Below are 15,551 nucleotides of genomic sequence, written 5' to 3'. Positions count from 1 at the left end.
ATGTTTTATAGGCATACAACACAGAATTTATGCATCAATGTAACCTGAATCTCATTCACAACTCTGATTTGACTGGGAAAACAAAGCATTTCATTGTGTAGTCAATAATGGTTTAATCAATCTTCTTCACTCATTCCTTCCTTTTTTAATCAACAGAAACTGACTGAATTTAAGATTGATTGGGGAGGGGGCAAATTATGCCCAAGCCTAGAGTTTTCAAATCACCATTTTCTTCAGAGTAAATCACAATCTTTCTTCTATTAAGAATCTCTTAATGTAACACTCATCAAACTGCTCTGCACCATGGCCTTTTCTAATGAACTTTGCTCTATTCACTTTTTGCACCCTATGATCTGGCACAGTGCTGTGCTTGTGCCTCTGCTGCTTCCACTTCCAAGAGCTGAACTCTCCAGAGATCACAGTGCACAGCTGAGGAACCACTGTCTTGTGCAAAGGTTAAAGATCAGAACAGCCAATCTGAAAAACAGGCATTTTTCTGTCAGCTCAAAATTGCTATGTTCTGTTCATTCTTTTGAACTCTGCTTTTCCTTATGCGCCTTGTAAACAGAAATCAGGGCTGTAAAATAAAATCCAAGTGCAAAGTGCAAAGTTGTGATTCCTGATGCTGTACTTCGTAATGATATCTAAAGCCAAGTCTGCCCATTTATGCTCTAAATTCTTAATTAAATTTAATATAATTAGTTCTATCTTAAAAAAAACCTGCATTCCTGAGGGGTGTGGATTAGGAATGCACAAAATGGCTGCTTTTATTAGCCACACTGTTGTATGAAAATATCCTTTCATTGGGGAGTATTTCTTGGCACTAGAGCTCAATGAGGACATTTAAATGTTTTGTTTATTGTTTGAAGTAACTTCTACTAAAAAATAGAAGAACACCCACCTGAACTTATGCAATCAAAGTTTGTTCCCAGATGCATCAATGTAACCCAAGACAGAATTTACCCATTCCTTAAAGTTACTATAAACAGTATTTGTTGACACAATAAGGCCTGTGACTATACAAGTCTTGCTATGTTACAACACGTACTGTTAGCACACTACATCTTTTAAGCATACTTACATTTGTTGGAAAGAGTGTTATATGGTTAATAAAACATTCAAGACTGAAATACAATAAAGCTTGAAACCAATGCTTTTAATTTTTATTTTCAGGTCTGAAGTAGAGAGTACAAGCTTTTGTGTGCTTTCTTATCAGTATTACATGGCTGAAAGCTGTCAGCTGTTCACATGCCATAAAAATACGCACAAATCATAAAGGTTTAACTGTATTTGCACATTCCTTTTATTACTAGACTGTCTTATTCATGTTGGCACAGATAATCCATGCAAGGTAGTTACTCACACCTCATAAACCACACTACAGTCTGTTTCTGAAATAACTAGGAACTTAAGAAAAAATATAGATCTAGAAGCAAGGGCACTTGTGGCATCAAGTCAACATGTCAATATATTATAAAACCTAAACTTCTAATATGGTCACTGCAGGCAAGAAATCACTCAGCTTCAAATTCTGATGTTTATAAATACTAAACAAATTAGTATCTGCTACTAGGGGACAAATATTGAAAATAAACATTAGTGTGCCCAGCATTAGACACTAATAAGTTTGTTCAGTGCTGTGGACATTCACATTATTAAACATAAATACAGATAATCTTTAACAAAACATTTCGTTCAAAGTACTGACCACTGAAGGACCAAAGTAAAATATTTTTACTTGTTTTATATGGATTTTAGAAATGCCTGATATGTAAATCAAATACAGTAAGAACTAACTTCCAAAAAAAAAGTAATGAGTGGGGGTTTTCCCCACTCATTTTTTTATTTTCAGATAATAAAAGCAGTCTTCTTTGGAAGCATCTAATTTACCCTGTTCTGCAAAAATAACAGACAAGAAAAAAAACATTAATGTAGTGTTTGAAGCTTTTGACTGAAAAGTTATTGAACATGTTTTAGTGAGATAAAAGACTGGTCTTTTTAGTTGATCATTCAGTGGTACAGTATCTTTGTTTTAGTATGTAAAACCCCACATTAATGAGAATCAAGAGAAACATTTAGAGGAACTTCGGACTTGTCCCAAGCATCTATTACAAGACATAAAACATAAACAAGTACACATTGTCTTGTATATTTTTGTACAGCATTTATGTTCAGGGGTAGTTGAAGAGCCCAATTCTGCTTATTTTTAAATACATATATTTGTGTGTGTGTGTGTGTGTGTGTACATATATATATATATATATATATGCATGTTTCTTGCCCCCATATCACAAGGGTGACATGTGGCAGAAGAGTACCAACCATTATGTGGTATTTTACCCCCGTGAAAGTTGAAATACTACCTTATTATTCACAAATTTCTGGTTCAGATATGTGCAAAAATTTTATCTTAATATAGATATCAAGGGTGGGTAAGTGGATTCCCTATTTTTGGACCACATTATGAAGCAGCACAAGTTAAAACAGGAAATTTATTACATGATAATCCTCAGGGTATCTCTGTTCTTCATTCAGAGATATCACTGTACCTCCTATAGTGATATGTAAACTAGCTTTAATCTCACTTGCTCAGACACCAGCTGGAGTCAGGGATGTGTTGCAGTGCAGGTTATCAGTCCAATGAAAATTTCAGGCCTCTTTCAAGTTAGTACGGCTCCCAGTGAAAAGGAAATTTTCCCAGTGAAATTTTCAGGACTCTTTCAAGCTGGTGTGGCTCCCACTGAAGTCTGTGCTGCTGCATTCTCACTGGTGCCACTCTCATAGCTAGCTCAGCTATGCTCACAATATATATAATATACATTCACCCTTCTGCAGTACTAGCTTCAAATTACGAGATTGGATCCTGTACCCCATTCCTTGCTCACCCCTTCTATTCGTATTCATAGTATCTCTCTGGATTACTGTGAGCTACTTGTACCCTGATTTCTTCCTTCAAGCCCTTGCCCTGACTGTAGGGAGTCATCCTGGCTCCTCCTCCCTCCCCCCCTTCTACCCCACCCCAACTATCTAATATGTCAGCTTGATGAAACTGTCCTTACCTAACTGTTTCCCCTCCTCCAGCTCCTGCTTCAGAAGAGCTTCCTCTCTGCTCAACACCTCATCATTTCACACTCAATCAGAGGCCTTACATTCTGGCTGGTGCAGGTGCTCTCCCTTCTCTGATCCAAACCTGCCTTTCTTTCCCTGTCCACACAGACTCCTGTCCACCCCAGCAACTCACGGGCTGGAAATCTGGGTTCCCCTGTGAATATCCCAGCTATGCTGCCGACCAGCATCTCTGCACAGGCTGCACCCCTGCCTCAACTGCAGCCCTGGAGCTCTGACCATCTCCTAAAATGCTTTATCCTTCACACTGCTGGTAGAGAGGGAGCTTTTAGTGAAACAGAGAGCCATGCACATAGACACACAGATCAGAGAGGAAAGACCTCTCCTGAGGCATCACAAGCCCTAATGTTTTGTGTCCTCTGAAGGAGTATGACTCCCCGTTTTGATGATGATAGTAAGAGACTAATCCCAGACAGTGGGTAACACAGAAATCTGCCTAAAGAATATCTTCAATATCTTATATTCAATAATATGCCGATATGAATTCCCCTAAACAGGAGAAAAATAAACAGTTTTGTTGAATGACATTCAAAAATTAAAAGGAAATCTAGAGTTGTCTTACTGTTACAAAAAGTTATTTAATGAAGTATGAGTGAAAAAATAATTCCATGATTACAATTTACTTCTCTAGAGGATATCATGAGCCAAATCTTTGGATTTTTGTAATCAGTGGAACCATATTCACACCAGCCCAGCACCAACTGAAAACAGAAAATTTGTTTGCTAAAGAAAAAAAAGACTTTGCATATAATTAAAAAGTCTGCTAGAATAATTAATGTGTGTAAAAATCTGACCCTATGGCACTCAGATCTGGGAGAACTCAGATACCTGCTGAATAAATATAGGTCATATATGTCAAAACTGCCATGGGCAGTTCAGGTTGTTATTTTTGTCCAAGATGCAGACTGCCTGCATCTCACTTAATTCATATATTAGAACTCCAAATTTCTTTTATTCCCTCCTCAGCTGTGCATAGTTCTTTATCCCTGAAAAGACACGCCAGTTTTCTTAAAACAGGTGTTATCCAGAAGGAAAACTCAACTGATACTACGTGATTTCTCGTTACTCAAAAGACAAGGTAAAATAGGGTGCAGATGGCACCTCGATGTGGCCCACAGAATGCATCCTCAGCCTCAGAAATACTAATCCAAAACTGTTAGTACTGAAAGCTGTCAATGTACACATCGTAATTCTCACTTAAAGAAATTAATAAAACTTGATCAGTGATCAGACTTTTCACTTAATCTCAATTTTCCAACAGACAGAAGTGCTATCTCCAATAGAAAAGGAATTCATATTTAAAATTAAACATTCGAAAGTATTATCAATGCTACAAGTATTGCTCTTTTGCATATAACTGTTTAGAAAAGTTGAAAATTATTCTTTAAATATTAGACAAGATCACTGTATGGTTAACCTAATTGCTGGAGTCCATCTACTCTTTTACAATGGCAAACACTGCTGTAATTAAGGATGTGTTGCATTTAAACTAATAGAAGTAATAAAGAGTATGTGCCTGTGGTGTTATGCTGCCTTTTAAATCGATTATGCTGCGATTTTAATTCGATCTTAATTTACAAAATAGAAAAAAAAATGAAAAGTATCCTCTTCCTAAATATGTGGGATAGAGCAGGGAACTTTTGCAACCTGTCTCCCACTCCCAAGCTGTGTTATGTGGATGTCTCTCTTCTGTGTTCACGGTGGGAGGAAGGCAGATGATACCGCCCTACCTCCCAATGATATCAATGGGAATTGGAGACTAAAGCAACTTGGAATTTTTTTTTTCCTCACAAGAATAAAGAAAATTAGTTTCAAATTAAAAGCTGGCCTTGCCAACCATCTCTCTTCCATTCAATGTAAGAGCACTCTGGAGAAAGCCAGTTGTCCTTTTCCATTATGATGTGAAAGTGAATTAATCTCCTGTGCGTGTTATAAGCCAAATGCTCTGGTGAGACTGACATGCTCTTCTCAGTCTTACTGAGTTATGGAAGGAATACATTCTGTTTCCACTTTATTTTCAAACTAAGTTATGGATTCTCTACTAGGCTTCCCAGCTACATATGGATTCAAGGCAGACTTCTTATTTGGAAAGAATCTAGAATATTTGATGCTATGAGGTAGCACCACAATGTAATGCAATAGCACTCACTTTTCATAGAGGAAACCCTAATTTCTTTATTTCCCTTTGAAAGCTATGGCCTTCAGTTCTACAGATGATTGTACACGTGGCACTTATTCTTGTTAAGAAAGAAAATTACTTATTACAAAGGGACTTTTCCACTTGTTTTTAAACATCAGTGTGTGGTCTCAGCAGTAAAACTGCTGTGGGTAGTTATTTTGAAATTGTATTCATACATAACTTTTTATATTATACTTTTTAGTTAATTTCAGCATGTCCCACAACTCTTGCCCTAATAACGGACCAGTTAATTTGTTTTTAACTGTTCACTCAGTAGGTTTTTGTAGTAACTTTGCAAAAGCATGTTCTGCATTTATGAAAGAGGTTAAATTTCAAGAGTATCAACTTCCTAGCTTTTACCAAGAGAAACACTAGCCATGGTTATCAACTTTATAATTGCCCAGTTACTCATCTCTTTTCCCTCGGCATTACTGACTGCCAACTCTTCTTTTAAACATTGATGGCATGGGCATGCTTTTTGCACAGTGGCTTATCCTTCTTAGAGTAGAACGGCTGACCTTCCAAATTCACATGGCATACCTAGAATTAACAATAAATACAATCAGGTATTGTTTAAAATAATAAAAATAAATCAAAAAAGAAAAAAAAAAAAGAGAGAGAGAAATAAAGACGTTTCCGTTTCAACTGCATTTCTCTTCTGCTCAAACATTTCTTTGGCAGAAGTCCATCTGATTTCTTTCAAAGTGCATCAAAGTGCATGTCTTGGTAGTTTTTCTACTCCATGCTGAGGTTGGGTTCTGGTTTGCATCAGTTCTCTGTACTTTACTATCACCACTACCCACTAAGTTCACTAGTTTCTATGAAAATGAAGTCTGGGTACATAATCCCCCAGGCAGCTTCAGCGTGTCCCAGCAGTGCCTGTGTAGGCTGTCAAAGGATAGTAGCAAATGCAGCTAGCTCAGACTTTAAGACCTAGATTCTGCTCCTTGTAAGGTATGATTTTACAAAAGCTCCAGTTAGTTGCCATGGCCCCAGGGGTGCCATCCTGCCACAGTACCATTAGATGCTCATTCCTGTTATTACTTTGTTTTGGTATGGGTGCTGACGAAGGAGTGAGTCATTCAGCCAGCCACTATCATTGCAGACTAATTACTTATTCTTACCAAGTTATTCTTCAGCTCATAGAGTTCTCTGCTGGCTGCACAAACACTTGTGTTGCCATAACAAAGCATGTGAGAATGCACAGCTGAGGCAGGACAGCCCAGGTTTAGATCAGCTTAAGCTGCCTTGGAATTGTACAGTATCTAAACAGGGTAGAGCAGTACCACTTGCATGGTCACAGTTGACCAGAACCCCTTAAGGAAGTCAACACATCAGAATGTAGGAATAAGAATAAACATTGGTTTTAATGCTTATGGCAGGCTTGGAGCCATCAGTGGTACACAACTGCAAGCAAAAGTAAAATCATACAAAAGGATAAAAGGATAGTGTATTAGAAATTGAGTAACGTGTTCATTTGCATTTGTCTTAATCTACTGAAAGAAATAGTTAGATCCCAAAAAAATCCTGCGATAACTGCGTTAACTAAACTGTCACCTCTACAGAAAATCACTTAAGTCATTTAATCATAAATCATTTAAGTAGATACATAAGGATGCAGTTGAACAAGTGAAAAAGAACACAAAGTGTTCAGAGAATGTGTCTTACGAGTGACCAAAAGCTGTTAGTTTGTGAAAGAAACTCACTGTCTTAGCACTCCTTTCTTGTTAGAATTTCAAAAAGACTTCAATTTCCATAGACACATTTGTGTCACTAACTTTCAATTACCCTTGAAAGACCAGTAGCTAGTTTAGCTTTAGATATTTATAAACATCTCTATTTATAAACCTTCGACTCTTGAGCCTAAATTTTAGAGTTCAGCAAACATCAGAAATTGTTACCATCATTTTTGGTATGGCCAACATACATTTTTTTTAGCTAATTAGAGGTTCTAGGTATTCTTACCATAGGAATGATCTGTTGTAGAGCGGCACAGTTGTATTAGAACCATAAGAAAAGTACTGTTTATCATATGGACTTTACTACTTTGTGTGCAGACTGGGAATAAGGCCACACTATGTAGCTGTATGCACGCCACAGATTGATGAGTTTGACCAACTTCTATGCTAATTGCTACTCATTCTCTCTAAGCAGATTCCTTTTTGCAAGTTTCAGCAAGCATTCTGCATGGAAATAGAAACTGCACTGCTTTGTAAGTAAGATTATGGCTATACTGTTCAGTATGGTGTTAATTTATTTTAAACCCTTATTTTAGATGTATTTTAAAACACTGAAAAGAGAAACAGCAATAGTGCTATACATTCCAGTGTGTACTCCCTAAAACTGGATGTTTTATTAGAAAGCACTTGCTTATGATGGTCAAGTTTAATAATTCTAGTAAAAATTTATGGACAAGAAGAGAAATTACTCCAATCGCTCTCCATCTGCACATAATGAAATTAAATCCCTCTGCATCCTTGGGATTATGTTAGTCATTCCTGCTTTCAGGTCTTCACAATTTATGAGTATAAAGAAATGAGATAGTATTTGGATAGAACCTACAGCACAAATGAAGCAGGTGTCATGCCAAGTGTGTCCAAGAGCTTCAATGAATTTATCTCCGGCTTCAACAGGGAAGTCACAGCCATGGCATTTTGTGCTGAACAAAGCAATGTAATCTAAAATAAAACAAAAAGCAAACTTAGAATGAACTCTTAACATAATCATCCGATGTCCAAGAGAAATAGAAAGGTTCCAGAGGATGAACTTTTTCATTGTTTTTGCTCAGTTTCCTACTACATTCACAGAAACACACTGAAGTTTGCTGCTTTTCTTTTATTATTCAAACACAGCTCAAAACCCCATGTCAGCATGAGAGTTGTTATCACAAGCATAGAAAACAAACCAAAAAAATGAAATTTGAAGTTCCATTTCTCGCATTAGTTTTATATTAGTTTTAATGTAGATGGAAGCTATTTATAAGTACAAATATGGTCCTTAGAAAACAAACTAATGGCCAGTGACAGTTACCTTAAGGGTTGCATAGAAGCATAGTTTAAGTTTCCTTGAGTGGATTTATGTTCTTTCTGCATTAAGGGAAAATATTATGAAATCCCCATACTGGCCAGTTGGGGCCACATCATTACTTGGAAGGACAGAAAGGTAGGGCATTTTGGGACAGAGAGGCAAAAGAACAGTGCTCTGCCAGTTTACAATATAAAGCTGAGAAAAACACAGGGAGGAAAAAAGTTGTGTATGTGAAGAGCAGAAACAAAATCTGTGCTGGATGGGTGACTGATCCTGTTTTGTTTGCCAGCTGCTTTATTCTTCTGTTGCTTCCATCCAACCTGATGGACACAAGAACTGAGCAGCACTGTCTGGCTGGCCCTACCTTTCTCACAGTAGGGTTCCCCATCCTCCATGTGGAAGAGGCTGTTCCCAAACGGCATCTTACACGCAGCACAGACAAAGCAAGTTGTGTGCCAAGTCTGTCTCAGGGCATGCATCACTTCCTGTAAAACAAACAAGAATTTCCAGCAGAATAGAATGCCCTGCAACTACCCACTGGTGAAAAATACAGAACAGAGGTGCTATAAATTTTTCCCTTCTGTCCCAGCCAATTCTCCTCCACAGAAGAAGGAAGGATGACAAAAATTGGGTTCTGTTGAAAAGAAAGAGGAAATAGGACTGCAAACTTTCTAGAACAATGTATTTGCCAAAATTAAACAACATAGTTCAGCCAGCTGTTTGTATCAACATGCCCAGTCACTGTTGCAGGAGAGATTCTGCCCAAAGATTCTGATTTTTTTCTCCTTTGTTTCAACATGACTAAGATGAACTCTTCAGTGCAAGAGTATGATTTGCTAAATAAATGCTTTTCTCTCTAAGACCAAGAAATGCATTCAAGGCATAAGTGATCTAAGTCTGATGTTTCAAAGCAACTTAGATTAAGTATTGATTTCTTTAAGCTTCTCACAAGAATGCCTCACAAATTAATGTGGAATTCTAAAAAAAAGTTTCTTACATTTTTATCTTCTGTGATTAGTGAAATACGCTTGTTCCTAGGCCAAGTGTTCATAACAAAAAACCCCAAATTCTGTGCAACTGATGTTCTGTTGAACTGAGTATACAGATTTTATCAGCTTCCTTCTATTTAGGATAGAGCAATGTCTATTACTGCTCATTCTTGGCTTGTCATACAGAAGTCTAAGTCCCAAAGCTGCTGTACTGAGCTCTGATGCGTGGTTACCTGCCAACCTGTCAAACTTACTTGTGTCCAAGACCATGTTTGACAGTTTCTCTGTCAAACAGCCCTGATTGCAAAGGCCAGCTATGTAGCTGATGTAAATTAATTAACTTTGTTAACTTCAGTGAAGCAGGACTGATGTATACCAACTGAGAATCTGGATCCCACTTTATGCTTTTCAATTACATCCACAGACTCTGATTCTCTTTCAAAGATTTTTTTAATTTCCATTGACTAGAACAAGACAGACTGAAGTCCTCTTCCATGCTTTCAATCCAGTCAATGGACAAAATAGTCCAATTTGCATTTCCCATATAGCTCATTAGAGAATCACCATTTGAGATTCATTAACTTCTGATACTGTTTGCAAAACAACTACCACTGATAAATAGGTTTGAATCCATTTAGGAGCCTCACTGAGATCAGAAGCAAAACCAACAAACAAGCAAAAAGGATTAAGAAAACCTGTTTATATAAATAGAGGCAGCTGGCATCTTTGCTATTCTCCTGATGAAAATCCATACTGGGGTAACTGATTTGTGCCAGCATTAATTAGGTACTCGAGTTAAGTCAGTACTTTGCTGTAAAATTACTGCTACTGCTGCGGTAGCAAAAGGGACTTGGTTGGAGCCAGAGCTTCACCACAGGTGTCTGATGCTGCCATTTCTATATGGCAATTGCAGAAAAAGCACCTTGTCTGTCAATGACAACATTTAGACAGATGTCAAGAGACAACAGCTAAGCAGTGAAAAGACAGTGTAGTACTCCTTGCTTCCTCATTTATGAGAATTATGTAATCTGTTCACTATAGTTACCTGCATAAATACACTAAATATATGCTAAATTTATCATACAGTATTCCAAACTCATCACCAGCTAATGTGTACATAGAGCAAATTTCCTTGTATCTAAGCATGAGTACATTAAGAAAAAAACAGCACCTATTTTTGTCTTTCTGCAATTCAGATCTTTGTACTTATTCTGTATTTTCTTAACCATAGGAATTGAGCACAATTCCTCTTGGCAGCTGTTTGCTAGCTACCAGCAGGTGCAGCAAGAGCAATGGGCCCCTCCCCAAGTGTCACAATTTAAGGCTGGACTGGCCACTAAATAGATGATGGATGCTGTGCATCACTTACCTCTTCATTGAAATTTAGACTAAGTGCTGTATAAGGGGAAAAAAAGTGTAGTGAAGAGTAAAGAACTATCCAGAAAGTGTTACTTGCTTTATACTCGGTGAGATGGTAATTAGAGTACATATTCTATGAGTTGAATAAGGTACAGAAATATCCAAGATTTTGGAGATATAAAAAATAATTTTAAAATAATATGTTCCTCGTTTCCAACAGGCTGGGATATTATTATTACAAAGGGGGGAAATAATTAAATAGCTCCATTCATTCCTCACAATGTGAACTATTTCACTACTTCAGTGAACCACGTAGCTGGAGAAAGGGTTAGGCTTGTTCTCTTACCCCCATGATCTTAGTGTGACATCTGGCACAGGATGGTGCAAAGAACTGCTCATAACAGCGCTCACAGTACACACTATTCTGCTCTTCCACAAAGCACATATCAGCCAAAGATGTCTTGCAGTAAGCACAGTTGAATTCTTCTGGGTGCCAAGAGCGACCCATAGCTACCAGGAAAGGACCCCTGTAAATAATCATAATTATCTTACTGGTATTGCAAAAACTACCCTGATGACAAACCCACTTTGTTAAACACTGCATACACATGAACAAGCATTCTGCTAGAACCATGAAGGTAGATATTAAAATCAGATCCAAAAGCCTGAACAAAAATAGTCTTTTTAAAGATCATTACTCAAACACTTTGCCAATAGGGTAATACATTTCAGTATTGTTTGTTCATATACACTGTATTTACCAAGAGCTGTTGAAAAAAAAATTAATTTTATTTCTGCATAGCTATAAGTGGTCTTTGTAAACAGCTGCAAAGTCAACAGAAAAAGGCCCAGGGTTGTAACACCTAAGATGATGCTACCATTGCAAAGCATGAAAATTTCCAATAGAGGCAAATTTCCAAACCTACACACCCCACACCTCACAACAGCTCCTAAAGTATCTTGCATTCTTTTCATCTGAGAGAGCACTGCATGTGGCATGTTCTAGAAATGTCATACTATCAGATGACAACTTGCTGTCTGATAATATGGAAGAGGCATTACATTTGGTTATTTTAATCAGATACAGTGACTATTACTAGAGTCTTTCCATTTCAGAATATAATAGGACAATAACCAGAACCAGCTCCTTTTAGTGAGGAAAACTGTCACTAAACACAGATTACTTCAGGTTGGTTAGCAGTCCACAGGGTAATAATGGGATCCAGTCCAGCAGAATGAACTGGGAGAAGAGAAGGGAGAGGCATGCTGTGAATCACTATGAATCTGGAGAAAGGCATTATCTTTCTCCAGACACAAAAGCTACGATTACATTTGGCTGCTTTTCCAAAATGATGTCTCGTTCCTTTTCTCTCCATAATCCTCATAATCCCCCCCCCATTCCTTTTCTCTCCATAATCCTCATAATCCCCCCCTAACTCTCCCAATGAAGTTTTACATACCTTATGACCAGAAACTTGTTTAAAAAACAGTGATTTGCCACAACATCCAAGAAACAAACAATTAGCACGTATAACTTTGCAGTGATACAAAGTGAACCACAAAACATCAAAATGAGCTCTGGAAATGTTACATTTATGAAGTAGCAAACAGACATCCCTGCTGGGTAACTTCACTGAGTCTTAGGCTCTATTAATGTACAACAACCAGTCTCTCTGATTTTTTTTTTCTGCTTCACCCCTCTTCAAAACCTCATGACCTTACCGAATGATGTTGTTACAGTGCCCACAGAGAGGAGTTCGGCTGCTGGCTGGGTAACGCTCAGCCCTCTGAACTGTTCCCCGGGCTAATGCAGGACCATGGGAGGAAGTTGAAACTGGAGATGGGTAAGCAGAAGTTGAGGCAGGAGATGGTACTGAAACACCCCTTGGCTGGATGTGCTTTGTGACAGTGGTGGTGGTTTTCCCGGGTGCAAATTTCTGGGAAAAGGAGTCATCTGTTACCCAGGGAGGGCGACTTGCAGGCTCAGCGTTGGCAGGGGTGTAGGAATGAACTGGTGCTGGTGCTGTGTTAAGTATCCCAAAAGAAACCAAGAAGTATTTTAAAGTCTTTTCTTCTGATGGCAAAACAACAGCAACACTTAACCAAAGGGTACTCCAACACACATACAAAACCAGCTTCTGATGACCCTTAATTATGGTCTGTCTCATTAATTAATTGCTCAGTAATTCTGGACTGAAGCCAAGGACACAATCACTGACTTTGGATGCACACACACTACAGAAGTCATCATCTAGTGCCTTTAACAGCTTTTATAGAAACCATTTTCAAGAGCATCTCTTCATTTTCTAGCAGGAATGGATACATCAATTCTGTGTTAATTTCAAAAACTGCCATATAGTCAGTTTAAGACAAGTTAAAAATAGAAAGACCAGATCATGTAACAAATGTTTTACAGAGAGTTTCCCATAATTTCAATAAGAAGTTATGCTTAAAATTTGATCTCATTATATTCATTAAAATGCAGTATTTTCCACAGATGTCACTGTTATCTGTAATTTGTAGGCTTTACTCCTAGGTCTCTGCAGAACAACAGGCTCACACAGGGACCAGAGAGAAACAGCACTGGAAGCAATATTGAGGGAGCCAGTTCAGCTCACATGACTGGTAAGACAAAGCCAGCAGCACTTAGAGTAAGGCCAGACTTGTGGTTATGACTGATCTCAGTTCAGTTCTTGGCTCTGCCACAGACTTCCCGTGTAACTTCGAGCAAAGCATAGTAACTCTGTGCCTCAGTTCCCAAGTATAAACCAGAAATGTTACACTTCCTTTCTTCTACCCTTTGACTATCACATAAAATCTTAAGTGCAGACTGTCTCTGTGTTTGTATGCACCCAGGCTCTAATCTTGGGAGGAGCTTTATCACATAAAATAAGCAGAAGCCACAGCCTGCACATACTGACAAGTTTTCCCATTGCCCTGCTCTTTTCAAAACATCAGATCTTGAATTGTGTAGGACTGAGGTCACTACTCAAGAAACTGCCCCACTTTGCCAAGTACTTTGCCACTTTTTAGGAGCACTAAAAGCAGTTCCCCCTTTGCAAAGAAAACAAAGTGAACGATTGTTTGAGGAAGCTCAGAGAGCTGAAGTGTTTGGCCCAAGGGAGAGAGCAGAGATTTGGGAACAGAAGCCAGTTCTCCTGCAGTCTAGGCAAACACTCTGAGTAGTGGATCCCAGTGCCAATAAAATGATAGCCAAATGTATCATTTAGAACTTTAAGGGGCTTGCAGGTAGAAAGGTATTTCAACCAAGAAGAGAGTTCCAAATGTAACCTGGATTTTTCTGGATAATTAAGCGGTGAGAAGATGATCTGTGTAACATTCCTCCCTTAGCCCACACCCTGCCACACAGAATAACAGACACTGATTGTTGGCAATTGCAGGTGCTTAAATTGCATATATATCAATCCCCTGTGATCACCCAGTGATCTCTGATTTTCTTCTTTTTATTGAGTTCAGAGTTGAATCTAATGAATCTTCTTGATAAAACTCTTATGCTGCAGCATCAACAAAGTTTCTGCTTCATAAAAATGCATCCCACCTTAGCTTGAGGCTTTTTTTTTTTTTTTTAAACTTGGGAACGGTAAACAGTGCTTCAAGATTTTAGAACAGCAAGTTTGTATGCAATTTCTTTAAACCCTGGGGCTGTTGCTATTCATATATTATGGTATTAAGCTAGGCAAAATTAGAAGGCAATATTTCATCTCTAATTGGTGAGTTCAAAAGGCTCCCACCGATGAGGCTCTCTAATTATGTAAGATGATTTCTAGCTCTCTCCATTTGGGGAAAGGATTCTTCCTCCCCCAAGAGACTGTTCTTGTTAATGCAAAATATGGCACTGAATCCCACAGAAGGCCTATGATATTCAGACCCAGAGTTCCAGAAGTGGTCTAGGTGCCACTTCTAGGATGTCTTTTTCTATTATTGTGTTTCAGAATTCATTTACCACCTCTTAATTTTCACTTTTTCTTCCTAAGTCTCATCATGTTGTTTTTCCAGTTTGTTTATTCAACCAATGTTTATCCTCATTTGAAAAATAAACAATGGGGAAGGATCTTGGTCTTTTATTCTCTCTACCTTCTATTTCTTTTCACTCTATCTTTTCTACTTGCCATAGTAAAATAAAGCAGCAAAGTAATTTTTTTTCCCTAGTTGCTGAAAGAAGATACCAGGGGAATTACTGCAAAACGATGAATGTTGGGTGTTCACAACTGCTCAGAGTTCTGTGTTCAGCCAAAATTTAGTTTTATAGGATGGATTTATTACAACGTATTCCCCACCTTTGAACAGGCCAGAATTGCTATTGATTTAAAATAGTGTCATTGCAATATATTAGAAAGGTTTCACTAATTTTGATATTTAGCTATTGTTATTAAAAGGGAATTACTATCTTGTTATCATACAGCTATACCCTTCAGCTTTTATGAGTAACTTTCTTGTCTTAGTAGCTACTGCCATACAAATTCACTTTGCATGTTCATGGATTTCAGTCTTCCAACATATGCAGCAGCAGATAAATGGTGCTGTTTGCTGGTAGAAAGTACTAAGATTCAGTACATCAGAAAACAGACTCTCAAAATATCATTATTATATAAGCTGACCCTTAGGTGGTCAAAAACTAATACTTTAAATAATTCAGTAGCCCAGCCTCTATCACCTTGCTTCTCTCAGTGCTCAAACTCTCTTATAGCAGGAAAGAAATAATGGGTCTATTGTTATCCTGTTTTCTCTCTTAACAGCCATAGGAACAAGCCAATTACTTGCTTCTGGGGAAATTGGAATTCTCCCTCTCAGCTCTTCATTGGTCAATCTGGATATTTTCCCTCCATTTCCAAAGAGGATATTTTACTTCC

General features: G+C 38.0%; 1 protein-coding gene across 10 annotated transcripts in view; it reads right to left on the bottom strand.

Moving 5' to 3' along the window:
• Positions 1 to 1,141: 1,141 nt before the first annotated feature.
• The window catches only part of LDB3 (LIM domain binding 3), a 117,942-nt gene continuing 103,532 nt past the window's right edge, over positions 1,142 to 15,551 (bottom strand). For all 10 annotated transcript variants that reach the window (XM_071749244.1, XM_071749243.1, XM_071749246.1 and 7 more), the window contains 5 exons: positions 12,403 to 12,703; positions 11,027 to 11,207; positions 8,697 to 8,817; positions 7,868 to 7,983; positions 1,142 to 5,845 (listed from right to left, as the gene is read on the bottom strand). In XM_071749244.1, the coding sequence (XP_071605345.1) occupies positions 5,756 to 5,845; positions 7,868 to 7,983; positions 8,697 to 8,817; positions 11,027 to 11,207; positions 12,403 to 12,703 (809 nt within the window). In that variant the 3' untranslated portion in view covers positions 1,142 to 5,755. The remainder of the gene's footprint in view (positions 5,846 to 7,867; positions 7,984 to 8,696; positions 8,818 to 11,026; positions 11,208 to 12,402; positions 12,704 to 15,551) is intronic.

The sequence above is a fragment of the Heliangelus exortis genome, chromosome 7 (assembly GCF_036169615.1).
Source record: "Heliangelus exortis chromosome 7, bHelExo1.hap1, whole genome shotgun sequence".
Taxonomy (NCBI): Eukaryota; Metazoa; Chordata; class Aves; order Apodiformes; family Trochilidae; genus Heliangelus; species Heliangelus exortis.
The sequence above is the reverse complement of the archived record's forward strand: the minus strand, read 5'-3'. Positions and strand labels throughout refer to the sequence as shown.